Source organism: Ceratotherium simum, chromosome 37 (genome assembly GCF_057802395.1).
Source record: "Ceratotherium simum simum isolate JZ-2026a chromosome 37, ASM5780239v1, whole genome shotgun sequence".
Taxonomy (NCBI): Eukaryota; Metazoa; Chordata; class Mammalia; order Perissodactyla; family Rhinocerotidae; genus Ceratotherium; species Ceratotherium simum.
Window position 1 is genome coordinate 16096663 of NC_141936.1, and position 27706 is coordinate 16124368.

The 27706-nt window shown below is 44.1% G+C and overlaps 1 protein-coding gene across 1 annotated transcript in view; it reads left to right on the plus strand.

Annotated features, from left to right (window-relative positions):
* The first annotated feature begins 3365 nt into the window (after positions 1-3365).
* WDFY1 (WD repeat and FYVE domain containing 1) overlaps positions 3366-27706 on the plus strand; it is a 48735-nt gene continuing 24394 nt past the window's right edge. The window contains exons 1-3 of the mRNA XM_087424762.1: positions 3366-3558; positions 21583-21650; positions 27194-27267. Of these exons, the coding sequence (XP_087280888.1) occupies positions 3422-3558; positions 21583-21650; positions 27194-27267 (279 nt within the window). The 5' untranslated portion in view covers positions 3366-3421. The remainder of the gene's footprint in view (positions 3559-21582; positions 21651-27193; positions 27268-27706) is intronic.

A 27706-nucleotide genomic window follows, 5' to 3' on the forward strand; every position in this document is an offset into this window, starting at 1 on the left:
AAATCATATAGGAGCAGCTGCTTTTTCAATAAATTGGGCCAGTTTCACTCTCTTTAGGTCAGTCCACCACAGTCACGTGAGGGGAGAGTTATCCGGAACTTGTTGTGCATATTGAGCCATTCTGGTGATGACTCATTTTTTCTGCCTGTGGGGCAACTCCGGACGTAAGGCCAAAGGTCTGATTAAATTTTGTGAATGTAAACCCTTGTAAATGGCCTCTCTCACTTAATTCTGATCATTCGACGGCTATAAGGTCAAGCATAATCTGGTTCCTCTCCTCTGCTGCCAACCAGTGAGCATGTGATGAGCCTGCCAAGGGCTGCCGGTGTACTCCATTTACATGCCTTCAAATTCCAAAGCTGTATCTTCAGTCCAGACCTCTCCACCATTCAGCTGTGTACATAAAACTCCTGTACCTAATTGTCTACCTCCAGTTGGACATCTAATAGGCATCTCAAGCTTCATATGTCCAAAACTGAACTATCCATCTTCTCTTCCAAAGCTGCTCCTTCCACATCTTCCCTAGATGGGTAAATGGCAGCTCCTTTCTCCCAGTTGTTCATCCCACGAATCCTGGTGTCATTCTTGACTCTTCTCTCTCTTTCATATTCCCTACTCAACAAATCTCATTGGCTCCACCTTCCAGAAATGTCTAGAATCTGATGTCTTCTCACCACTTGCACTCTGTTCTAAGCCACCATCATCTCTCAACTGCTTTATTTAATTAGCCTCCTGACTGTCACCCTTGCTTTCACCATTGCCTTTTAAAACCGAAGGCAGATTAAGCCAGTCTTCTACTCACAACTCTCCAATGGCTTCCCATCTCACTTAAAGTGAAAACCGAAGTCCTTACCATGGCCTCAGGACTTGACGTGGTCTGGTGATCCCTCTGTCCTCATCCCTCTCTGTGCTCCTCACTCACTCTGCTCCAGCCACACTAGCTGCCTTGCCATTCATAGAAAACCCCAGGCATGCTCTCACCTCAGGCCCTTAGCACTTGCTGTTCCCTTTTTCTGGACAGCACTTCTCCCATATTTCCACATTGCTTACTCCCTTCTCTTCTTCTTGGCTCAAATGTCATCTCCTTTCCCATGAGGCCTTCCCTCAGGCTGCATTCTCCGGAAGCAGATGCTGAGACAGAGGTTGGTGCTCCAGGTACTTATCAGGGATCAATAGCTGTGAAGGGAGGGAGATGTAGCAGAATTAGGCAGAAGTTAGCTGCAATACAGGCCTGACAAAGCCTCGTCTAACCCAGGAGAGAGCTCTGAGCAAGTATCGCCCATCAGTGTGTCCTGCATCAGGCTGAAATGGTCAGGCCTTTATATTCTTGTCTCAGTTACTAAACTCGGGCTGTCTCATGAAGGGCCTGGCCAAGCCATGGTGGCTCTCTGCAGCTGAGGCAGACCCCGAAGGAGCTGAAAGCTACAGACTGTCTGCTGACTGCCTTCCTTCTATGATGGTGGATCTGTGTAGTGTATCTCTGGGTCTACCACACCATCCTATTTAAAATTGCAACACCCCATATAGTCTCTATCACCCTTCTTAGCTTTATTTTCTTCACAACCCTTAACATCTTCTAATATACTATGTAATTTAGTCATTTATTTTCTTATCTGGTTCCTTCACTGGAATATCAATTTTAATGGTAGAGCGATTTTTGTCTCTCTGGAGCACGGGTGCATTTAGAATGGTCCTTGGCTCATAACAGGCACTCAATAAATATTTGTTGTTTGAAAAAAGTTGTTCAGTAGCCTGTCTAGTCATTATACTGTACAAGCCTTGCAAGAACCATGTCTTATTCATCTTGTCAGCATACGGCACATAGCAGGTGTAGAACACATGTTTGTTGAATAGATGAACGAGTACCTCCATGAATGGATGTCATTAACGTCATCATAAGAAAGTACTAGCACAGCGCTGTCCAAGAGAAATACCACGTGAGCCATATATGTCATTGAAAATTTATTAGCCATATTAAAAAATAAGAAGAAACAGGTAAGATTAATTTTAATAATATCTTATTTAACTCAATATATCTAAATTTTATCATTTCAACAATGTAATCAATATAAAAATTATTAATGAAATATCTTATATCCTTTTTGTTTTGTACTAAGTCTTTAAAATCCGGTTTGTATTTTGCACTCACATGATAACTCAATTTGGACTAGCCACATTTCAAGTGCTGGATAGCTATGTGGACAGCACAGTTCTAGCATAATTCTGCAGTTCAGGAGTCAGAATAATATAGTGTGTGGAGGAGCGTGGGTTGGACAGGAGAGGTCTCTGGAGTTCCTGGGTCTCAAGCACGACTCTTTAACTTATTAGCTGCTGATGTCCTCCAGCACAAAGCCACCAGAAACACACCTGCAGTTGAATGAGTTGGGGTGATTGCTTGTTGGAAGGAGAAGATATATCATGGGAACTATGGGGCATCAGTGATAGAAAGGACTTACTGTAGGATTTAGGTTTGTATTAGGTGATTTTAGGGAGGGTTTAAGGAAGAAGGGCTTCCCTCTGGACTGGATGCTGTCAGGAAGTGGGGGTAATTCTATGACTGGATATATTAATAAATCTCGTCTAGAGCAGGGAAGAGGAGACAGGCACTAAAGCTGTTAACAGGTAAGGGAACAGGAGTCACTCCTATTAGCCAGAATAGGGGGATGTTTGGTCATCTTCGTGTTTCGGACAATGTTCACGTTTGGCTGTGTTTAGATATGATTATGGGATGGACTTGTTTGATGTTTGTGTTCCACAGGAAGGAGCTGCGAGCACCGAGCCAGCTCCTAGCAACACGGAAGCCTAGCCGATAGTACCAGGCCAGCTCCTGGGGGTCAAGGGCTGCTTTTCTCTTTCTCACAGCTGTGTGACCTTAAGCAAGTGATTGAACTTCTTCCTGGTTCAGTTTTCTCACCTCTAAAATGAGAACAATACAAGAGCACTTGTCTCTCCATCTCTTAAGGTTGTTATCCGTGAGATAATCCACTGTCTTTCAAAGATTCTAAATTGCGCTCTATTTTTTCACACTTGAACATCTCTGAAATGGGGATGTCTTCCAAACAATGGCTTCTTACAATGGATACAACGTAGTAGTAGTATTTTCTGAAGGCTCTGGTTTGGGGGACAATTCCTCTTCCGCGCCGACTGCCCAATCCATTCCTGGGTGAATGACCTTACTTTTCAGTCTATAACTTTCCCCCGTTCTCCGCAGGCGCCCCCTGTGGCCCTCTTCCCGCCACGTAATTTTACTTGCGCGGCTTCCCTAGGCAATACGGTCGCGGCGGCCGCGCTCGGGAGCTTACGGCGCGCGGCGCCCAGGGCCCGGGAGCCGAAGCGAAACCGGCGCGTCCCCGCCCGCGCGGCCCTCAGCTGATGGGCCGCCCGCCGGGGAGGCCGCCGCCGCCGCCGCCGCCGCGCGAACATGGCGGCCGAGATCCACTCCAGGCCGCAGAGCAGCCGCCCGGTGCTGCTGAGCAAGATCGAGGGGCACCAGGACGCCGTCACGGCCGCGCTGCTCATCCCCAAGGAGGACGGCGTGATCACGGCCAGCGAGGACCGGTAGGCCGGCGGCTCGTGCGCGGGGCCGAGGCGGGCGGGGGCGGCGCCTCTCGGGCCGGCGACGGGATGCAGGGGCCGTGGGGTCCGCGGCCCCGTCCCCTTCCGCGTGGGGGCGTCCACGGCCGCCGGCACGCGCGGCCCGACGCCCCCGCCGCGCCCCTCTGGCCGCGGGGACCCCCGGTGTCCACCCGCGGGTCCTCCAGTCTCGACCCCTGCCGGGCTCCTCCGGCCCGGGACCTCTGCCCCTGCCGCGCCCCTCCAGTCTGGGACCGCCACCGTACCCCTCCAGCCAGGGGCCTTCGTCTCACTGCGCCCCTCCGGCGGGGGACCCCCCGCCCCTCCCACTGCGCCCCTCCAGCCAGGGACCCCCACCGTATCGCTCCAGCGGGGGACACCTTCGCCCTTCCCACCGTACCCCTCCAGCCAGGGACCCCCACCGTATCCCTCCAGCGGGGGACACCTTCGCCCTTCCCACCGTACCCCTCCAGCCAGGGACCCCCACCGTATCCCTCCAGCGGGGGACACCTTCGCCCTTCCCACTGCGCTCCTCCAGCCAGGGACCCCCCGGTCCCAAAGCGCTCCTCCAGCGGGGGACTCCCCCGCCCCTCCAGCCAGGTAACGCCGTCCCGATGCTCCCCTCCACGGAGGGACCCCGCACCCCCCACACTGCGCCCTTCCAGCCAGGGACCCCCGTCCCAGTGCGCCCCTCCATCCCGAGACTCCCGTCCCCGCCTCTAGTCTGGGACCCTCGCTCCTTCCAGCCGAGGACCTTCGTCGCATCGCGCCCCTCCAGCCCGGGACCCCCGTCTTGGCTTCCCCTTTGTGAGGTTATGCCCGGCGCCCGGAAGCGTCCCGACCTCTGGGGGTTTCTTGACCCTCCGCGGTCACTTCCAAGCCGCCTTCTCTGGGAGCCGGGAGGACTGGCGGCCGGTTACCGTCCAGGTGCCCGGGGTTCCCTTCGTGCAGCAGACCTCCGGGCTTGCACTCTTCCTCCTGCCTGACTCTGGGGTTTACAGCTCTGGTTCGGGCAACACCAGGGTCCTAGATCAGTTATTTCTCCACAGCTGCTAGGACCGCCTGAACTCTTATTTACTAAATAGTTTTTTCTGAAAGCGACTCGGTTTTAAAAAGACTTAGATGCTTTTATTTTAAAGGGAAAACCAATATCACTTGCCATAAAAAGTGTAACTAATAGCTAAACATATTAATCTGTATGCGCAGAAAGTCATTCCTTTCTCATACTAAGACATTTTGGATTGAATGCCCACTACACTTGGGGAAACACTGATCAGACCTGATTTTTTTCCTTTTACCCAAGAGGAAACTGAGGCCCATGGAGAGTCACGGAGATATTGGTGAAGCCAGAGAGGCACCCTAGGTCTCCCCACTCCAGCTCTCTCTTCTTCCCAGGGCTGTGTGATCGGATTGGAGAGAGATTATTTGTTTCACAACTTTAGCGTTTTCAAAACCCTAAAAGTTAAAAAAAAAGTTAGTAGCTTTCCTGTGGGAATTGGGAGGAAATGACTGATGTTTATTGAATGAAACTGTGTTTCCTCAGTACAGTGAGGGGTCTTAAATGGTGATATTATTACAGAAGTCAAAAGGCTTTCTGGAAGGTGGAAAGTCCTGTTGTTCTCTTAAAGCTGAAGGCACAGTCCAGCTTTTTGTAATCATATCTTTTGAAGTAAGTAACATGGAGGGCCTGTCCTGAATGGGAAGAGAAGACTCAAAGCCCCCAGTGCCTGTTTGACCTTTGCATTTTGCTTTTGAGGGAGTTTACTGTGAACAGGCAGTGCCCTCTCCCTGCCAGTTTACATCTATCTGACCTCAAGCAAGATGAGGAGCGATGGGTAGGAGCTGGGTGTGGGTGTGTGTAAGCAGGAGGGGAATGGGAGAGAGGGGGGCATGAGCCACAGGGAGAAGACGGGAATGTGAAGAAAAGGCAAAGGACAGAATAATGATATTTGCATGATATGAACATAGATGCAGATCACACTTTATAAAAGTTAGCTGTTTTTATTTTGTAAAATATTTTATTTATGACTCACGCATGTTGGGTAGATTGCTGAATATTTGAGATTACTGGCCAGGAGCCGTGCTGATAAATGTATTATGGAGAGTGATTACTTAGCTGCTCTGGGACTGAAATGTTCTGGGGGAGCCTTGGATCAGCTCATTTTTTTCACTTGGGCACAGCAGGGCCCTGGCAGGTGACTGGACCAGCTGAGAGTTGGCACTTTGGGTTTCGAGTTTGTATTTCAGGCCCATGGGACTTCCTTGGAGGTAGGACAAGCTTTTCAGCAGGTGCCACACTTTATGAGATTTAATGAAAGCACATGGCTATGGGGTTTTTTTTGCTGTTGGTTGTGGTGGTTTGTTTTTACATTGTCAGAAGTGGGTGTCATACTCGTCAATCAGTCATTCATTCGTGTATTTAGAAATACTGTGCTTATTGGGTGCCAGGCCCTCAATTTACAACAGGGATCCAAAGCCACGGTACCCGGCCTCATGTAACTTCTGATTCATTGATTTTTATGGCCCCTGACCCGATGGAACCAGCATGCTGAAGAAACAGAACACTGACCGCCCTTATTCATCAAATAAGCATTTATGGGACACTTGCTGTGTGCCAGGCCCGTGCTAAACGTGCGGGGTAGAAAGACAGCTGATGCTGAAATCCGTGTTTCCAAAGGGCTGCACAGTGTGGTGAAGAGCTGGCCTGTGCTCTCAGCCTCCAGGGTGCTGGGGAGACCAGAGGAAGGAGTGTCCTTAGGCGAGGGCCTGGTTCAAGGAAAGGCTCCTGAGGCAGATGTCATTGGATAGAGGAGTGGTCTATGTGAAGGAGGGAGGGGTATGCATCCCTGTTCCAGGCAGAGGAAAGAGACAGGAGGGAATAGCCAGGGGTAAAGAACCACAGTTATTTCTAGGTGACTGGAGCAAGGGTGTATTGGTGGCTGTGGCAGGAGAGAGTACTGGGAGCTGGGGAGGCCCAGTGTCCGGTTTTGGAGGGGCCTTCCTTGTGTACCACTCTTAGGAATGTGTGCTTCATTTTGCAGGCACTGAGGATCCACCAAAGAGTTCAAAGCAAACAGATGACATAATCAGAATTTGTACTTGAGAAATAACAGTAGCGGGCCCGCCCCGTGGCTTAGCAGTTAAGTGTGTGCGCTCTGCTACTGGCGGCCCAGGTTTGGATCCCGGGCGTGCACCGACGCACCACTTCTCCGGCCATGCTGAGGCCGCTTCCCACATACAGCAACTAGAAGGATGTGCAGCTATGACATACAACTATCTACTGGGGCTTTGGGGGGAAAAACAGGAGGAGGATTGGCAATAGATGTTAGCTCAGAGCCGGTCTTCCTCAGCAAAAAGAGGAGGATTAGCACGGATGTCAGCTCAGGGCTGATCTTCCTCACAAAAAAAAAAAAAAAAAAAAAAGAAATAACAGTAGCTAACCTTTTAAAAGTCCCTTCTCTGTGTCAGTGCAGAATTGGACTTTATGTATGTTACTGCATCCAATCCTCCCATCTCCCCACCATCTGGGTACAGTCACCTTCCCTTATTAGCAGTTCCAAAATTCAATACATTCTAAAAGTCAAAAGTTTTTTTTTTTTATGTAAGTTGGGCCTGAAAACTCATTTGGTGTTAAAACTGAACAGATGAGACTATTTGCAATCTTTATTTATCCTGTGCAGTGTGACTCTTCACTTGTTTACTGCAGAAATAGCAATGCATTGAATTGCAGCTCTGTTCCAGGCCCCGCGGGGAGTGTTATGGAACATATAGTATATGCATCCTCTTGCAGTGGCCATTGACAATTTAGAAAACTGCAGCACAGAAGACACTGAAGTAAGTGCCCAAGGTCACATGGCGAGTAAATGATAGGACTGAGATTTGAACCCAGGTCTGACTCCGAAGCTCTGGTTCTTTCTGCCATGCACCCAGTTTTTCTACACATTTGGAGAAACTGAGTCCAGACATTATCAGTCGATGATGACTACGGCAGTAAGTGTAAAAGGCTAGGATTCTTCCTTTTGCTATGATTCGGTTATCTTTCCTTCCTTTCTACTAGTTTTCAGGGTTTAGAAACAATGGCTTGCACCTTTTCTGTACAACTTTAGCTCTAATGCTCGGAAAAGTAACTTTTAACTTGTGAAGTAGAGTTCAACAAGGCCGGCCCCATGGTGTAGTGGTTAAGTGCGCGCGCTCTGCTGCTGGCGGCCCAGGTTCGGATCTCGGGCGCGCACCGACGCACCGCTTGTCAGGCCATGCTGTGGCAGCCTCCCACATAAAGTGGAGGAAGACGGGCACGGATGTTAGCCCAGGGCTGGTCTTCCTCAGCAAAAAGAGGAGGATCGGCCTGGATGTTAGCTCAGGGCTGATCTTCCTCACAAAAAGGAAAAAACAAAAAAAGTAGAGTTCAACTGAAGTTAATTCTTTTATAAAAGCCAAAAGCAGTGAGAAATAGCTGAGAGCATTTTGAGAAGAAAAGTGAGAGATGTGAGAATCGTCCTGAATTTAGTATCCATTTTTCTAAACTCTAGGCCAGTGGTTCTCAGCCAGGAGTGCTTTTGCCCCTCAGGGGACGTTTGGCAGTATCTGGAGATGTTTTGGTTGTCACGACTGGAGGAGGGTACTATTGGTACGTAATGGATGGAGGCCATGGATGCTGCTCAACATCCTACAATGCACAGGAGAGTCCTTCACAACAAGGATCATCTGGCCCCGAATGTCAGTAGTGCCTAGGTTGAGAAACCCTGGTCTAGGCTTAATGTACTTGTTTATCTGGTCTCTTTAGACAGTGGCTCTCCAACTTGAGTGGGCATCAGAATGGCATAGAGGTCTTGTTAAAACACAAATGGGTGGCTCCCGCTCAGAGATTCTGATTCAGTAAGTCTGGGGTGGGGCCTGAGAGTCTGCATTTCTGCCAGGTTCCCAGTGATGTTGATGCTGCTTCTGCTGGTCCAGGAACCATACTTTGAGAACCGCTGCTGTACAAGAAAGGAGAGTTAGTTCTTCATCAGTGTGCTTGCCTGTGCACACCCACTGGGAGAGAATATTGTTTACACTTTGTCCTGTTTTTTTTTTTTTGCTTGAGGAAGTTTCACCCTGAGCTAACATCTGTGCCAGTCTTCCTCTCTTTTGTATGTGGGCCACCGCCACAGCATGGCCGCTGATGAGTGGTGTAGGTCTGCGCCCAGGAACCAAACCCAGGCTGCCAAAGTGGAGCGCACCAAACGTAATGACTAGGCCACAGGACTGGCCCCTGTCCTCCTTTTTTGTCAGTTTCTGGAATATATTGGCTTGGAGTCATTCACGTGTACTCACTTATTTCCCAATAAAACCAAACCAAACTATATATGACAGAGCTGAACAGAAATAATCCCCCAAAGAGTATTAAACCAATATGGAATATTGAAGCTTAATTCCATCATACCTGGAGTCGTTGGTAATGATTTGGGTAGTGAACTTAGGGGTCTGGTCAGAAACCTTCAGGGATTAATTACTGTGCAGTGAAGGCTTAACAGAGAGTGGCGCTACTCTTTTTATGCGTTCATTGATATTTTGTTGGAGTAATAAATACCCTGAGCTCTTCTGTTTAAACTTGGTTCTTCCGCTAAACCTAAATTAGTGTTTTTAACTTGAGTTTTAAGTTACGCTGCACTTCGTAACTAGCGTATTTGAGCCTGCAAAGTATAAGAATGATAAATTTGTAGAGCTTAAGAAAAATATTCTTGAATCAATAAAGTGTGACTGTCTTTCTAGTCAGGAAACTGTAAAAACAAAATAACCTCCCTAGTAAGTTTAAGAATTTGAACAACAACAGTCATTTTCCCAGTAGGGGAAACAGAAAGTGAGACTCTGTTTTCAGAACAGAACTGAAATGTGATGAGGCAGCAGGGACCAATTCCTTAGACACGCTTGCTTTTTGAACTTCTTTGCTGTGGACTGCACCAAAAATTTAGACAGTCAGTTGAAGGATAGAATTTTTAAAAGGTAAAAACTTTATTATAAAGCCTTATAATAAGGCTCTAGGCCTGCTGTCTTCGTTTTTGAAAAATAGAGTTTGGAGATGAGCGTGCTGTCATACTATTGCTTCAGGGGCCTGTAGGCCAAGATTGGTTTCTGCAAGAAACTCAGTTTTGTCTGGCCTAAGTCAAAGAAAGACAGATCTCATGTGTTTTAAAATATTTTAGGGGGCCGGCCCCATGGCTTAGCGGTTAAGTGCGCGCTCCGCTACTGGCGGCCCAGGTTCGGATCCTGGGCGTGCACCGACGCACTGCTTGTCCGGCCATGCTGAGGCCATGTCCCACACACAGAAACTAGAAGGATGTGCAATTATGACATACAACTATCTACTGGGGCTTTCGGGAGAAAAAGGGAAAAAAAAAGGAGGAGGATTGGCAATAGATGTTAGCTCAGGGCTAGTCTTCCTCAGCAAAAAGAGGATTGGCATGGATGTTAGCTCAGGGCTGATCTTCCTCACACACAAAAAAAATATTTTAGGTTGTTGCACTTAGCCTGGGAAACAATAAAGATTACAGAAAAACAACTTTTAAAAATATTTTTGATAGCATCTTCCTTTTTTTTGTTGTTAGACCAGCTATTTACTTTAATATATTTGTTTCTTAGGCATTTCTAAGCATATTAAGCTGATTTGAGGGAAAAGTTAGGTATTTCCTAACTGTTCACATAGAAACAATCTTAATAAACAACTTAGTTTTTAAGTGTTATGCTTGAGGGGAAGCCTGGCTTAGCTGGAAGTTGGTAGTTTATACAGAAAACCAGGGTTGTAACTGCTGTATTTTTGTTGTCATGCGGTGCCTAAAAGTAGACTCCTTAATTTGTGTTGTAAAATAAAATGAAGAAGTGAGAAGACAGGCAGCCTCGGTGGGAATGCATTGATTTGTTACGATCATTTTCTTTCTATAGTGTAGTTAAGAACAGATTCTGAATCTAGAATGCCTGAGTTTGAATCTCAGCCATGTGGCCTAGGGCCAACTGAATTATTCTCTCTGTATCATAGTTTTCTCATCTGCAAAATGGAGATAATAATAGTACGTACGTCATAAGGCCTTGTGAGAATTAGATGAGTCAATATATGCAAAGCACATCGAACGCAGAGAAAGCAACGTATAGGTGTTGGCTGTTGTTATTTTTATTCCCATTTATTTTCCATTTAGTTAACTTTAATCTCATCAAAAGCTAAAGATGTCCCTACTTACTGTGTGTGTGTAAATAAAATAAAAACTTTCCTGTCTGAATAGAACAATACCATTTTGGGGGTCACTTACAAATCTGTCGTTGAGTCGTTTTCATTTCCATATTTGGTCACTTACAAGTCATGTCAGTCATTAGTTTTCTGTTATAAAATCTTTGCCCTGCTGTGTTGGAGGTCCCCAAGACCACCCCCAGGTTTGTTGATTCACTAGGAGGACTGCCACCGTGTGGTTGTCCTCATGGTCGTGATTTATTACAGTTAAAGGACACAAAATAAAACCGGCGAAAGGAAAGGTGTGGGGTGAAGTGCAGAGGGAACCAGGCACAAGCTTCCCAGAGTCCTCGCCCTGTGGAGTCACCCAGGAGGAGTGTTGTTCCTCCAGGATGGAATAATGACCACGTGTGAGATAGCGTCTACCACGAAGCTCATGAGAGACTCAGGACCCAGGGTTTTTACTGGGTTGGTCATGAAGGCACCCTCTGCCGAGGACGTGCCCAAATTCCAGACTCCCAGAAGGAAAGCAGGTGTTCAGTGGTCTTCCAAATGTTAGTTTGAGTGAATCAGTAAACTAACAAACCTGTTAGGAATAAAGAAGCATGCAACAGAATTAAAAATAGGCTACTCTTCCTTACTGCCTCAAACTGTGTTTCTTTTGGGTTAGTTTAACCTTGTGTTTCAAGACTTCTAGGCTATGCATAGAGTTTGAACGTTTCTTTTTTTTGGTAAGTTAAGAAACAGTGTTGCATGGACCCTACATTGACTCCATCCTGTCTAGATTACTCCTGCTCTTCAGAGGTTGTGATGGATTTTAGCCTTCTTGGTGGCACAGAGGTCACAAAAAATCATTTTGATGCTCACAGTGAAAAGATAACAGCAGGAATAGTTCCTTGAGTAAAACAAAAAACATCTGCAGGTAGAAAGCCAGCCATCTGGCTTCTGGGGAGACGTTGTTCATTTAGGGGCTGGTGCAGAGGCCACGCAAGTAGCCTTCCTCCCAGGATAAAAATTTGACTGTGATGAAATCAGCAGTCTGAGAGTCATCTCATGGACCCTTGCAGCTGTCCAACATTCCTTCCCTAGATGGTAGAAGGGGATGGAAATTTTTATTTTTCCATCTAATTATTATTAGCCAATCTAAATCTCTATAAATAAAGAGGCTGGTTTCTCTGCCTTTCAGTTTAGATAATCAGTTCAATAAAATTCTCGTATGTTCCCCTTTTGTAACCAAAGGAGAAACACTTCTTTCTGCAGCGGAACTGAAGAGGGCCGAGTTCAGGAGCTTTGGCTGGAAGGAAACTGCTATTTATTTGATAACAGCAGATTGCACTGACGACCATATCCTTTTCTCTCCCTTTCAGGCTAACATCTTAATGTTATAGAAACCACTCAGGCTTCCAGAATTACACCTTTTTGTCTGTAACCCCCGGAGGTACTGTCAGGCTAGGAAAAAATATTCTTTGCTGTAGGTAACAGAAATGTTTGAAGATTTACCAAGATACAAAACAGTATCAGCCGCTGTAAGAGTGACTAGAAATTGAATTTCCTCAAACTTACTATTTGTTCAAAGTTTAAAAGAAACCAGGCATTGGGCTTAATTTGTAACAAATGCTATACTCTGTATTTTCTTTTTAGTTGATTAATTGCATGATCCCTATACGTCATTTGACAATGTAATTGTCAATTGCATTAATTCAGCTGTTTTGGGATGATTAGGGTGTTTTTTGAGAAATCTTAAAAAAGATCTCATTTTAGAAACGCTGACACTTCAGGCGAGGTAGAACTTGGCCTCGTGATTTTACAGAAACCCTTATGTGCTGTTTGAATCTATTTATCCGAGTGTGGGCATGATTTTCAAGGTAATCATACCAGAAAATAAGATGTAATAAGACTGAACCCAAATGTGTGTTCTCATGGAGTTACAGGTTTAAAAGTGATATTAATCACGACTCCCACAAGATGCCTCCTGGTTTGAGAGCCAGTGTTTTTCAGAAGAAAAATCATGCTTTGCATCTGTCTTTGCTCCTATTGTATTGTGGCTTAAGTAGATGAGACTTTATAGACTTGGTGATTCCCTGAAGTATATTTTAACTTCCTTCTTTGAGGGAGCTAAACGAAGGGACTGGAAGAAATAAAAAGGAGCCTCTCTTCCTCCTCGCATCATCAGGCAGATCTTTGGGCAGATCAAAGATTAATCTCCCTGGAATAAATACTTTATTCTTAGTCAGAACTGTGTTTTTCTTTTCATGTATCTACTGTAATAAGGTAAAAGAACATACAGAAATATTATTCTTGGTAGACAGGCTGAAAAATATTGAACAATATTTAAGAGTAATAACTTCATTTATGCTTTTACGATAACTTCTTCAGTTTCTTGGGCTTCAAAGTAGCATCTGTACAAAGTGAGGATCCTATATTTCAATTAAAAGTATAGTGGAGAGCCAGCCCTGATGGCGTAGTGGTTCAAGTTTGGTGTGCTCCGCTTTGACAGCCCGGGTTTGGTTCCCAGGCGCGGAACCACACCACTCGTCTGTCAGTAGTCATGCTGTTGTGGTGGCTCACACAGAAGAACTAGAAGGACCTACAGCTAGAATATGTACTGGGGCTTTGGGGAGGAAAAAAAAAACGAGGAAGATTGGCCACAGATGTTAGCTGAGAGCGAATCTTTCCAAAAAAAAAAAAAAGTTACAGTGGAGTTATTTCTTTACTAAGTACTTTGAAATCCTTGGTGCTCAGTAAATGCCAAATGCTGTTTTTATTTTTAATTTTAAGGTCATATTCCTAAGTATTCTTAAAGGTATACTATTTTTGGAACAGTTAGCATTTTATCGGTTAGCTACTGCTATGTAACAAGGCACCTTAGAATTCAGAGGCTTAAAATAGCAAGTGTTATTGCTCACAAGCCTGTGGGTCACCTGGGCAGTCCTTCTGGTCACAGCCAGGCTCACTCTTATGTCTGTGATCAGCCCTGGGTGTGTGTCAGCCCCACTGAACTTAGCTGGTGTGTTTCACATGTTTGGGGTTAGCCAGCCACAGGCTGGGGGAGGATGGCTTCAGCTGGGACAGGTGGGCTCTCTTCCTTGTGATCTTTCATCCTCTGGCAGGCTAGCCCCTCTTGTTCATGTAACTGTGGCAGGCTTCCAAGAGAGGGCCTCTTTACCCAGAACTGGCCCTCCCTCACTGTAGCCACTTTCCATGGGCCAAAGAAACTCACAAGCCAGCCGGTCTTCAAGAGTCAGAGAACTAGATCCCACCTCTTGATGGGAAGAGTGCAGGGTCACATTGCAAAGGTATACTTCCAGGGAGGGGTAGAAGATTGGGCACAATTTTGCAGTTGATCTCCTGCAAGCGCTTACATATTATCTTGCGTACTCTAGTTAGGCTCAACTAGACCTTGAGGTAGGGAGAGATTTTGTTAGAATCACTGTTCTTATTTAGCACGAAACTCAGGATTTCTTTGAACTAAATGAGAGCTTTGAAGTTAGACCTAGGCTTTTCCACACTCTGGATTTATTTGGAGAAAAAAAGAACTTTAATGCTTCAAGTTTTCTAATTGTTTAAGAGTTACTGCTTTGGAGGATAAAATGTGGAATTTTCTGAAAAGTCTTTTTTTGAAAAAATTGTTTTACTTATTATTTACCATATAAAGCCACTTTGCTTTGATTATTTACTTTTGTAATGTTTTGAAATGTGAATTGTCATCATCTTCTGAGAAGAGAGCAGTAAAATTGCACAGAACCAGTAGACGCAGTAGAAATTAATCCAGTGCTGGTGTTGGTTGGTTTGATTTAACCACATTCTCCTTCCTTACTTCTGCTTCCCTAAGTATAACATGGAGGTCTTGGCTGTCATTTTTGCCATGAGGATGTAGCATCGCATTCTCAGGAGACCACAAGCTTTTCTTCACTCCTGATGTGTATGTGGAGTGCAGGAAGCAGCATTGTCTGTGCCACTACAGTTCAGTGCTGTGAACTTGCAAGATGTTGAGCAGGGACACGTGTTTATGAAGAGGCACGGTTTGTTGCCTTGCGTCTTTCACACCCGAGCCCTGTACCTTTCTGTGTCTTCTTTTGGTGTCTTGTTTTGGTGTCTTCCTGCCTTTCTGCGTCTGATTTCTTTGCCCTGCTCTGCTCCTGCTCACTGCTCCTAGGGAGTGACGCTCTCAAGGTCCCATCCCCTCAGCAGGACTGGCCCTTGTGACCAGGTCCTTGTCTCTGTGTTGCCCTGGGCTTCCTCACCCCTCTGCACTGACCTCGAAGGAGGCGTCAAATTCTCTACAGACTCTCTGGAGGCAGGGCAAGCTCCAGACTTCCAGGCCTGCCCCGTGGTGTGAGTTCACATTGAGGGCAGCACACACCACACCTCAGAGGGAGGATCCTCAGTGAGGGACCCCAGGGCCTCTTGGCATCTACTGAGCTGGAAAAGGAAAAGTGGCTGCACCCTGTTTGAAATCGCCTCTGATTCTAGTGCCTGCAGTTGCACCAGCGCTTACATCTGACGCCTGTTTTACTCCTCAGCCTCGTTGCTCTCAGTGGTGACAATTTAATGGACACGCTCTTAGGGAGTGCACAGTTTTTACGTTTAGAATTTTAGTAGCTGCACCTGCAAATCAGACAGTAAGTCCTCCAGCGCCTCGGGCTCCCGAGGCGGTATTTCATTGTGGGCTGCTTGTTGGTGCTTACTGAGCACTAACTGCTGCTGCTCCCCCTTCTTAGTGGCTCCAGAGTCTCTTCTCCAGGGACCCCTCCCAAGGGGCCAGAGTCATGGAGCCTCGCAAGGGTGTCCCTGTCTCTCCTTCTACCCTAAGCAGCCTTCTCACCGCCCTGCCCGGCCTGACTTAGGGTAGTTACAGAGTTTAGCTATATCATTTTATGTTATGCTTTTTTTTTTAAAAAATTAACACTTCATGAACATTTTCTCTTGGCTCCATAGTCTTCTTAACTATTTTTAATGACTGTATAAGCTATTGAATTAACGTGTCATTAACCCATTTCATTATTTAACATTTTTTTCCCAATTTTTACTCCTTTGAGTAATGCTCATGTAAACTTTTTTTATGTGTAGTTCCTTTTTTTTCCCCTGCTAAATAATTTCTTCAGAATCAATTGCCAAGCCCTTAATTCCTAAATCAATTTATCATCGTTGTTGTTATTACTGTTACTGCTTCTGTTATTATTATTAGGCAAGAAATGTGTTTCTCACTATATGGAGCAAAATTCTTGCCAAAGAGTTAGTTCTAATTTACAACGCTGACGAAAAATTATGAGAACCCTAGAAATGGCAGTTTATTATTGTTTTCGGCTGTTCTTTTGCTCATCCCTGCACAGCAATACATTTTAAAAACATGTCAGTCTGAAATATTTCAAATAAATACAATCCATCTTTGGCATTGCGTTTATCTAGAAACTAAATGGATCGTCCACCATGCTGAACAACAGTAGACAATGAAGTGGTGGTATCGGTGTGCGTAGTGTAGTTATGTGTATATAACGTTACGGTCCTGCATAGACATACCTTTTCTCATCCCTCCATGGAAAATATTGTAGCTCTATGTGAGTCCATGCTTCTCTAACCAGGAGGCCAAAGGAGATTGATGGTAGAGCCCTCCACAGTTGCATGGAGAAGTTTGAAAAACATTTCTGCAGGCTCTGAAAGAAATGACACATTTCCTTTCTAAGTACCTTTTGGAAAAATATCAGACTATTGTTTTAAAATAATTTAAAAATAGAGCTTGGCAGACAGTGAACATATTTCTAAGGTTTTGCTTTTAAGGGAAGACTTTTTTTTCAGACTGACATGGTCTTAGAATATCAAAGAAAATCAATGCACTTGAAAAATGGGTAGAATAAGCAAGCAAAACATGAAATGGGTTTAGATGAGTGGGTGTAAAGTTGTCAAAATATTAAAGGAAGAGTTAAGCTGTTTTATTTTATCTTAGTTGAGAGAACAGCTTAGATATTCATCTAGGCAGAAAATATTGTGATTTTTGTAAAAATAAAACCATCTGATCTTGACATTTTAGTGATTATATGGTTTATTAATATCATCCTAGAGTTTTTAATAGTTTGCTCCTGTAAAATGTTACTAAACTGTATTATTGTGTTGCTTTCAACTTATTGAATAGATTTTGTTTCCAATTTACTGAACAGTAAATTTTTTTAGTCTATGGAATTTGTTGATTTTTTAAATAAGCAGCCCAACTTAAGCTTGTTTTTACAACCATTAAATTGTTAAACCAGTGAGACATATTCTGAACACAATATAAAACAAATTCCTATCTTGCTTAGTAGAAATTATACAACTTTGTTTAATACATAAGTCCTTGGGATTGCTAAACTTAACACGGTTTCAGTTTACTCTTGGAAGTGGGAGATTTTAATGCATTGTTCAAGGAAGGGAAAGAGTGTGGCTTGAAAAAGAGAAGGAAGGGAATCCAGATAGAAGGTGTAAATACAGAGGGAGAGCCAACTATCAAGATCAAGTGCCTAATTTGAAACCTGATTCCCAAGCAAGGATGATCTTCTCTTAGCCTGGATGTGATAAACAATTTTCAAATGAAACACCCCAAGAGACCATTGCAGTCTTGCTGATTGTCTAGTGTGTCAGCCTGGGTGCAGACCAAATTGTAGTTCTGATGTTTGTCCTCCAAAGGAGATAATACTGTGTTTCAAAAATGCTGGGGTCTAGGTAGGTTCCGTTTTGACCTTGCACTAGTCTCAATATCATTCTGATGCTGCATGAAATAAATTTGACGTTTTAGATGATTGGTTGGAAGAGATGGCCTTTAAGATTTCACAGTGGACTTCCCTGCTGTCTGAGTACAGTCACGCGCCACATAACGATGTTTTGGTCAAGGACAGACCGCATGTATGACAGTGGTCTCCTAAGATTAGTACCATGTGGCCTAGGTGTGTAGTAGGCTATACCATCAGCTATAGGTATAGGTTTGTGTAAGGACGCTCTGGTGTTCGCACAGTGATGAAATCGCCTAATGATGCATTTCTCAGAACGGATCTCTGTTGTTAAGTGACACACGACTGTATTGCTCTCCTTTCAAGAGGACGCAGACAAGAACATGTGCCACTGAGTCCTCCGTTGAGCTACCTACGCATTCATGACCCACAGGTCTGGGGGTTGATTTGAAGTGTTTTAGAGTGTGTCAGTGTTCTGTTCTTCTTTAGACCCTTAGAAGACCCTAACAGATAGCTAGCAGGTTTAACCCCTTTGTGGTGCCTGTGTGAATGGAGGCCAGTGAGCCTGACAAGGCCCTGCGTGACTTTAACTTTATTACCTTTAACTTATTACATCTCCTTTGGCTTTATCCCCTGTGTCGAACGTAAGGAATGAAATATATCCATAAGCATTCTGTATTAAGTAACATAGAATATAGTCAACATTGTGTTAGTAGTTCAGGCCCAAGGATCATTATTCTAAACTTCTGTGGATTATTTTAGGTGAGGGAGTTATGCTGAAAAGGTACCAACTCTGTGATGCCCAGATACACTACTGCCTGGAGAGAAAAGTCCCTGGTAGGGTGATAAAGGAGGGCTTAGGGTGTAACTGAGCCCAGCGTATTTAGAGCACTTCAGGGCGACAGTTCACTGGATGCAGGGTCTGGGCCGGGGAGTCATAGGCACTAGGTGTGTCAGTTGACCCCCTGATGTGAGACAGCAGCCCAGTGTGCTCTGAGCACAGGGGCAGTGGGATGCGTGGCTCCTGGGAGTTGTAGCTGGTAGTCACATGCCCGAGGTGGACCAGAGGGAAGAGCCCACCAGAACCTGAGAGGAGGCTGCACTGCGGTGTGAGTGATGAGGGCCGGACACGGTGGGCATGCTGAGAACGGAGACAAGGGCCAGCCTCTTACTTAGGAATTATGGCTTACTTCTTAAAAAGCAGACGAGCAAAAACCTACAACACCATTATCACACCTAAAGAAATGAACAATATTTTTTAATATCATTAAATATCTTGTCAGTGTTCATATTTCTAATTGTTTCATAGTGATACATGTATATTTTACAGTTTGTTTGAATCAGGATCCAGACAAGCCTACACATTCTGGTTGCTTGATATGTCCTTTATTCCTCTCTAATCACAAGCTGGTCCTCCATCTCTATTTTTTTTCCCTCTTTTAAATTATTTGTAGAAGAAACTGGGTCATTTATCTGTAGACTTTCCTGCGATCTTGATTTTGCTGAACGCACCCCTGTGGTGGTGTTTATTACTTTCCTCTGTCCTCTGCATTTCCTATAAATTGGTAGTTGGATGTAGAGGTCTGATCAGATTGTGTTTTGAGATAAAATTGGTATCATGCTGTATTTATCAGTTTTGTATAGGGCTTTCACTTACCATGATACCATGAATATTTTCCCATGCCATTAAGTATTTGTCATAACTTGATTTAAATGTTTACAAACTAGAAAGATCAACATCATGAAAAAGTTGCACCCTCTGAGGTTTGTGAAAGAAGAAAGTTAAGTAATCGTGAACAGTAACCAAGAACCCACAAATAATAACAGAGCGGTTTAAACATGACTTCACAGAGTGTTAAATTTTGATTTAAGATGTTGAATTACGAACTGTACAGTTAATAGGTCTGTTCGTACATGCTTTAGTCTGATCTCCCCCTCTCTTTTTTTTTTTTTAAAGATTTTATTTATTTATTTTTTCCCCCCAAAGCCCCAGTAGATAGCTGTATGTCATAGTTGCACATCCTTCTAGTTGCTGTATGTGGGACGCGGCCTCAGCATGGCCAGAGAAGCGGTGCCTCGGTGCGCGCCCGGGATCCGAACCTGGGCTGCCAGCAGCGGAGCGCGCGCACCCAACCGCTAAGCCACCGGGCCGGCCCTCTCCCTCTCTCTTTTAATTTTGGGTGTGAACTTGGACTTGCTAGAACTTCTGTCACGGTATAGGTACCTCGTGGAAGTCTGCTTGATTATCTTGCCTTGTGAACCTTGTCCCCTAGGGGCTTGTTTCATGCTGCTTGAGTGAAGAGACTGTGTTCGGGATTCTTCTTGGTGTCTCATGCATATTAGTACCTGCTTGATTACAGACAGCAGAAATAGCTCAGGCTGGCTTAAGCCACTGAGGGCATTTACGGTCAGGATGCTGGAGTGTCTGCCTCACAGAGCCCAAGGCCGGGGAAAGAGCTTGGCCTCAGGAGCAGCAGGGACTCTCCACCTGACTCTCTTCAGCTCATTTCTGCTTCTCTCTGTGGATCGTCTTCATTCTTTTCCTTTTCTTGATAGACAGAATTCTCCAGTCGAAATTGCAAAGCATGTGACCACAAGCAGCCATTTCGACTACTGGAGAGATACTGATCTGTTTCTCTCTCTGCTAGTGTCTGATTTCCCAGGGGAGGAACCGATGGACTCAGAGAGGGTCAGATGCCCATTTTTGGTCTAGCCAGTTGTGATCAGTGATGCAGAGAAAGATTCTGAGAAATTCAGCTTGGCACAGGTTCCATTGTGACCAGTCAGCAGTGTCCGGAAGACACAAATGACTACTCCTACCCTAAGGCCTGTGTCCAGTTCACATGCAAAATAGCATTATGCCAACTGAGCTGCTAGGTCATCTCATTTCTTCATTTGGATGAATGAAGGTCAACATCTGGTTTTTATTTTCTTTTATTGAGGTCTAATCACATACAGTAACCTGTGCAGATCTTAAGTATAGTTGGACAAGTTCTGACAAATGCATACACGTGTGGACCCAGCTCCCCACAGCCTTGCCATTACCCTAGAAAGTTCCCTCATATTCTTTTGCATTCTATCCTCCTCCCCCAGAAGCAACCACTATTCTGATTTTTATCCTTATAGACCAATCTTACTTGTCTTGAACTTCAAACAAAATGGAAACATTTAGTGTCAACATTTAGTCTTAATGTATTTCAGTTCAAGGTATAAAGAGTTATTCAGTGCCGACTGTGTGCCAGCATCTGTGCTGCTGTTAGAAATGCGAGAATGATTGTGACAGAGCTGACAACAGGGGACAATAAGATAGTCAGGAGTCCTTGCAAGGGCAGAGCATGGCTTCCCTGGAAGAGGCAGTGAGTGTCCTAGGGATTCCGAAGAGGAAGAGCCCCAGAGCTTCGAGGAGGTTCTGTGAGTGGCGGAGCGAGGCTCTTGGTGTTCCTTATTGTTCTTCTGAGGTGATAAGCCGAAATATTAAACTTTGGCTGTTTTGGTCATTTGTCATTTCCTGCCTGTGTACAGGATTTCCTCCTCTCCCTGTGTGTGTTCTGATGGAAGGAGAGCCCAGAGCCCCGGTGTGGACTGGTTTGCTCTCCGGGTCTGAAGACTGGGACTGATTGGCGCAGGGGCAATGGTGTGGCCCTGCTTTGTAGGCACATCTCTCCCAGTTCTCCAGAAGCCTTTTCTTTCCATTTATATCTGCTGCTCTCCTCATTTGGCTCAGACAGTCAAGTGAACAAGTTCACAATTTGTTTTTTCCAAGAAAAGTACTTAATAATTCTCATTTTTCTTTGTATATCATTATATAATGAGCATTTTCCATATTTTTAAAATTATTTGAAATCCTAACTCCTAGTTACTGCATAACTTAGCACATGTGGTGATACTATATGTGACTATATATGTGTGTGTATATAATATCTACTATATTTAATATGCAATATACTGTATATATGTGTGTGTGTGTATTTGTCTAATTTGTTCAATTGATTAACTTTGTAAGGTCAGTTGGGAAATAGTTTTGAAAATAAAATGAATAATTAAGTTTTCCTGGAACACAAAAGAAGATAAAATTAATAAGACTACTCTTTGTTTCTTTTCTTTTCTCCACAGAACCATCCGAGTGTGGCTGAAGAGAGACAGCGGGCAGTACTGGCCCAGCATTTACCACACGATGGCCTGTACGTAGCTGAACTGTTCACTGGAGGAAAATGTCTCTAATGTCTTTGATGGTTTAAATTTCAAAATGTCTGAGTGAAAAGGGCTACTAGATTTCAAAATGAGTTTCTTAGTTGCCTCATACCTCTGACAGGCTGTGCTAAACTACAGGAAAACTTCTTTTGCAATAGAAATTGAGTCTACTGGCATAACTGAAGCTGACTTGAGCAAAACTGGAATAAAAAAAAGGAGGAGGAAAAGTACCCCCTACCCGCCACCCCTGGTCTTCCTTTGTCTTTATTTTGCCAGCTTATATTAGTAGTAACTTCGTACTTAGTAATTGCTGATGTTGGCACTAAAACAGGGCTCTGTCCCTCCCATACCGTCATAGCCATTTTTTTTTTTTTTTTTGTGAGGAAGATCAGCCCTGAGCTAACATCCATGCTAATCCTCCTCTTTTTGCTGAGGAAGACCGGCTCTGAGCTAACATCTATTGCCAATCCTCCTCCTTTTTTTTCCCCAAAGCCCCAGTAGATAGTTGTATGTCATAGTTGCACAACCTCCTAGTTGCTGTATGTGGGATGCGGCCTCAGCACGGCCGGACAAGTGGTGCGTCAGTGCGCGCCCGGGATCCGAACCCGGGCCGCCGGCAGCAGAGCACGCGCATTTAACCGCTAAGCCACGGGGCCGGCCGCATAGCCATTCTTTTGCCCAACCTCTTCACACAATCTGGGTACAGCTGAGAGATTTGGTTCAAGGTTCGACACATTTTAAATAGAGAATTTTCTCAGTTATCAAATATGTTCTGAAAATAAATCCAGAAGGTAAAGCTTTTGCATTGAGTTTTGAAAACAGCCCTGAGATGTAGTGACGTAAAATTACATTTAAATTCTAGTGCTTCGTGCAAATCTAAGCAGCATTGCCATCCTTTTCTCCCGCTTCTTTTCTTTATCCTTTCTTGAAAAGAAAGCCTGGATGTCAACCAGGTCCAAGCCGGGGCTGAATCCTACATCCCAAATGGCCACACGGGAGGATTGTGGCTGCTCGTTTCCATGTGGTTTTGGTCCTTAATGAGGGATTTTCTTCGTTAATAGTTTTAGTACTCAGATGACCCCCTAGGAAAAGAAAGGGACGTGCTTGATGGTTTGTTACTTTTGAAAAGCCTTATGAAGTTCTCCAAAGAAGATCTCTTTCCAGTGGTTCCAGACACTGTTGACACTGTTGACAGCTTTCTTAAGAGTTATTCCAGAGGCTGTGGGGTTTGTTATGAATGCAGAACAGCCAATTATTCAGCAAATTCTGTATTGTTAGTTTGCGTCATCCTTTGAAGCACCTCCTTTCTCGGCTAGCACTTTCTCGTTTGCACATGTATTCCAGCATCCATGCAGCGTTGGGACCCTGTAGTCATTTTCACAAAAAACTAGTAGTTTATTAGGGTTTTCGTTTGTTCTACCCTCCACTGACAGCTTGGGCAGGCTGGTCAACTTCTCTGTCTTGATAGTCGTTCAGTGACAATGAAGTAGACTTTTGGAATACTGGTGTAAAGATAACTATTATTAGAGGAACCATAAAACTTTACAATATGTAGCACGTTAGAAGACTACCAGAAAACCTAATCATAATTTATTGTGCCGAGCAGTAGTGTCTGCTGTTACCCATGTCCACATATATTGTTGGTGCACAACCTTGGGTACTCACTGACATGTGAAGTCACCGATGTCCTAGTAAATCTACTCAGAGAGCCTGTTTGATAAATTTACTTGGGGATTTTTTTGGAGCAGGGGCAGAGGTAGATGGGACACCCTGGGCCTCTGAGCCCACCATTTACCCAACCAAAACAAAAAGGCTTCTCTTAGACTGATAACTCCTCCTTCCAGTGGCGCAGTGATAGATCTGATAGCTGGAAATAGCAGGAGCCTGAGGAACTCCTGCTGGTGCTGGGGAGTACGCTGTCATCTTTGGGGACCATCTTGTGAATGCTGTTGCTGTTATTCCTCCCTGCTCTCCACTCCCCCACACTTCGGATTCTGGCCATAGCGTCATCTCCTTGAGTCCTCCGCCTTGGAGTTCATGCTCCTTAGAATAGAGAGAGACTGAGATGGATTTTTTCCTATATTTAGCTCAGTTACTCCTCAGCTTGTATTTCTTCCATATATTTAGTACAGCTTTGTAATTAATTTCTCTCCCAGGGCACCAAAACCCAGCAGTAGGAGTGCTCACTCTTCCTTGGCTTTTAGGTCTTGGGCACTTGGCTTGGCTCTCTCTCTTGCCATCCGTTGCTAACTTGGCCTAACTGTACCCTCCGGAAGAGGCTCCCAGAAGGCTGTGGCTGCAAAGACCAGTGAAAACTGGAAGGAACCAGCACAGCATCTCTGCTGTGGGCTGACACCTGCATATTTGCACCTATACATGTTCAGCTTGTTGCTTCCAGATGCTTCTTTATTGCCTCTTCTGGAGCTGTATCTACTGATAAAACTGCAAGAACACTGCCAGAAGAAAACAGAATGAATGAATTATGAGAAATAACTGCTTATCTGTGTTAGGATGACTTTCTTTTAAAATTAAATTCAAGGGCCGGCCCCGTGGCTTAGCGGTTAAGTGCGTGCGCTCCGCTGCTGGCGGCCCGGGTTCGGATCCCGGGCGCTCACCGACGCACTGTTTCTCTGGCCATGCTGAGGCCGCGTCCCACATACAGCAACTAGAAGGATGTGCAGCTATGATGTACAACTATCTACGCAGGCTTTGGGGGAGAAAAATAAATAAATAAAATTAAAAAAAATTAAAATTAAATTCAAAATATGAGAAGAAAAGTGCCATGTTGGTTCTAAAAACTGTCTGCGAAAAAAGTGCCATGTTGGTATCTAAAAACAAACTACCTAAAAACTATCCCAATTAAGGACATTTTAGTGATCATCCACCAATTTAAACTTTTTCCTGTGACCTAACAGAGTGATCAATAAGCCAAACCTTAGTCTGTTGCTATATGTGGTTCAATGTTTCATAACATTACCTCATGTAACAGAAGTGACTTTCAGGATCTGCTTTAGCTGAAGAAAAATGGTAACTCTGAGTTTCTGCATCAACCATGTGCCTCATGCCCTTTTTTTAGTAATGTCATTTCATGAAATCATCACAACGGCTGTGCAAGGTAGATGGTATTTTCACCATTTAGTAGATGAGGAACCTTGGCCTCAGGGGTTAAGGCGATTGCTTGTGGTTGGAGTAACAGTCCATGCCTGTCTGCCTCCTAAAATATGCTGCCCACCCCAGTCCACAAACTTGTTCTGCAAAGGGCCGAACGGTAAATATTTTTAGACTTTGTGAGCCAAACAATCTCCGTGGCAACTACTAACCTCTGCCCTTCTTGCATGAAAGCTGCATGAACAATATATAAATGAAAGAGCCTAGCTGTGTTCCAAAAAAACAAACAAACAAAACTAGAGTTAGCATGGAGTTAACTATATGATTTTGGACCGCACTGATGCCTTTTCAAAAGGCTACTGATTTGAAAAATGATTTGTCTTTTGCTTGTTTATAAAACTATGTGAATGTCCAAACCTTTTTTTTTTTTTTTCTAATTTTATTGCTTATCTCACTAGAAGCTTCTCTTTTAGGAAAAAAGCTAGGACATCTTTATATACAAAACAAATAAACTGGGGAAGCTTTTTTTTTTTTTTTTTTCTGCTAAGGAAGATTCACCCTGAGCTAACATCTGTGCCAGTCTTCTTCTATTTTGTATGTGGGTCACCACCACAGCATGGCTGACGGGCGGTGTGTAGGTCCGCATCTGGGATCTGAACCCATGAACCTGGGCCGCCAAAGTGGAGTGCACGAACTTAACGACTACGCCACGGGGCTGCACCCCCGCCTATTTTTTAAATATAAGAATTCTCTAGCCTCAGAAAATTACTCAGCACATTATAATCTTTACACAAAAGAGAGATTTTACATATATATACACAGTTTGTTATAGGGTTCAGCATAAAAAGAATTGAAAAGAAGCTTTACACTAAAGCATTAAGATTTAGTACCAACTGAAAAGCAAGCAAAAATGGTGACAATGAATCTTTGAAATCATCAAAGCATGATTTGATTTCTCAGATAATTTTATGCATGGTTATTAAAGAACACTGTTTATGAGGATATATCTTTGTGGTCATAATTCTTAAACATGATTGTTCTTTATACAGTCATGCGTTGCCTAATGACAGGGATACATTCTGAGAAATGTGCTGTTAGGCTATTTCATTGTTGTGCCAACATCACGGAGTGTACTTACACAAACCTAGATGGTGTAGCCCCCTGCACACCTAGGCCGTATGGTACTCAACTTATGGGACCACCATCGTATATGCAGTCCGTCGTTGACCAAAACGTTGTTATGCGGGGCATGACTGTAGTCTCAAACATCAGTATGCTGGATAAGGGTGTACAGGCTTGTAGGCAATTCTGATTGTTCTGTGTACAGATAGTTGCGGTACCTACCTTTCAACTAAATAGTTCTTTGAATGCAACTGAAACAGTCTCTATAGTCTGATCATGCAGCTAGCTGCGTTTTTGCTTTTGGGTACAATCTAGTATTATAGTTTATTTTCTTCCCTTGGTGGAGAATTATCAGCTCACTGTACAGAGAGAACTTTAAATTAAACTATTTTCAAATAGTGAATTCATGTATAAGATTTTTTTCTTTTTATGGGAAGTTTTATTTCAAAGTAAACTCAAGTTTGTCTGTTTGGTTTTTCTTCGGGCATGCATTTCCTCGTTGTGGTTCTTCCGTGGTCAATTAAAATTCTTGAGGCTGAAATGAACCCAAACATTTCTTTTTCCAAATTTCCATTTTCTAAATCACTTTCATTTTGATTTTTAGCAGAAGGAGACGATTTAGAGTTTCTCCTTCCTGAAGTTCATGCTCTCGCCCATGCTTTCTGGAAGGATAGGTAGAACCTGGAAGGGAGTATGTACCTGAGAAGAAACAGGAACTCTCCCAGTCACATAACACTCCTGTAGACAAAGAAACCTGTCTATACCTCACAACTCCGGTTACTACAAACTGGGGTTGTGTGTGTCCTGGCAAAAGGGAACATTTTTTGATCATTGGAAAAAAAATAATTCCAAAGTGGCTTTCCCAACTTGCTCACATATGCCATGGAATGGAATTCTGGTGCTGGGAACCTCTCTTTCCATAGATCCCAGCTACTCTCTCACCTGTGATGGGGAAGAGGGGCAGGGGCAGGATGACCTGCTGAGTTTGGGTAGCAGATCACCCACTGTAACCCTGGTCCCCAGACTTTTCCAGAAACAGGTAGGAGTTTCAATCAGATCAAACTTCATGCTGGCTTGTATCACCCAAAGTTATAAAAATAATTTAGAAGCTTTTTAAAATTAGAATTTTAAACTAAAACAACAGAAAGAACTTTAATAACATTTTCAGTTTACGTCATTTTTACAAAATATATTTGCCCTCTATTTTAAACCCAAGTTGTATAGATCTTTTTAATAATGTACTTTGAACAATGACTTAAAATGCTTAGCTTTGCTTGTAACGTGGTCTTTGTCTTTCTGGCAGCTCCTTGCTCTGCTATGACTTACCATCATGATAGCAGACGGATATTTGTGGGCCAGGATAACGGAGCCGTAATGGTAGGTAGCTTCCAGAATGTATTCATTATATTGACCTCCCCCATTCACTCCTGTTGGACAGTTTAAATGAAGTTAATGATGAATGCCTGATTGTTTCACATAAAAAATGTTTAATTCAGTATAAATATTAGGCCTAAAAATGGATTATTTTTTCCATTAATTAGTGCTTAATTTTATACGAGTGCCATGGAGCTGTCACGATTGATGGTTCGGTGCTCAGGCTAGCCCACAGAGCATGGCCTCCATACAGTGAATATGAGAAATGTGACAGCCGCCATCCCTGAACCATGAAGGGGGCGGGGCAAGAGAGTGCACTGGGAAGCCTGTGTGTGTGCACGCGCGCAGCAGAGGAGAGGTAGGAGAACAAGGTTAGGGATTAGTCAGTCAGCCAACAACTTGTATAACTCTTTAAGGAAGTGCTTCTCAAACTATCTTTGGT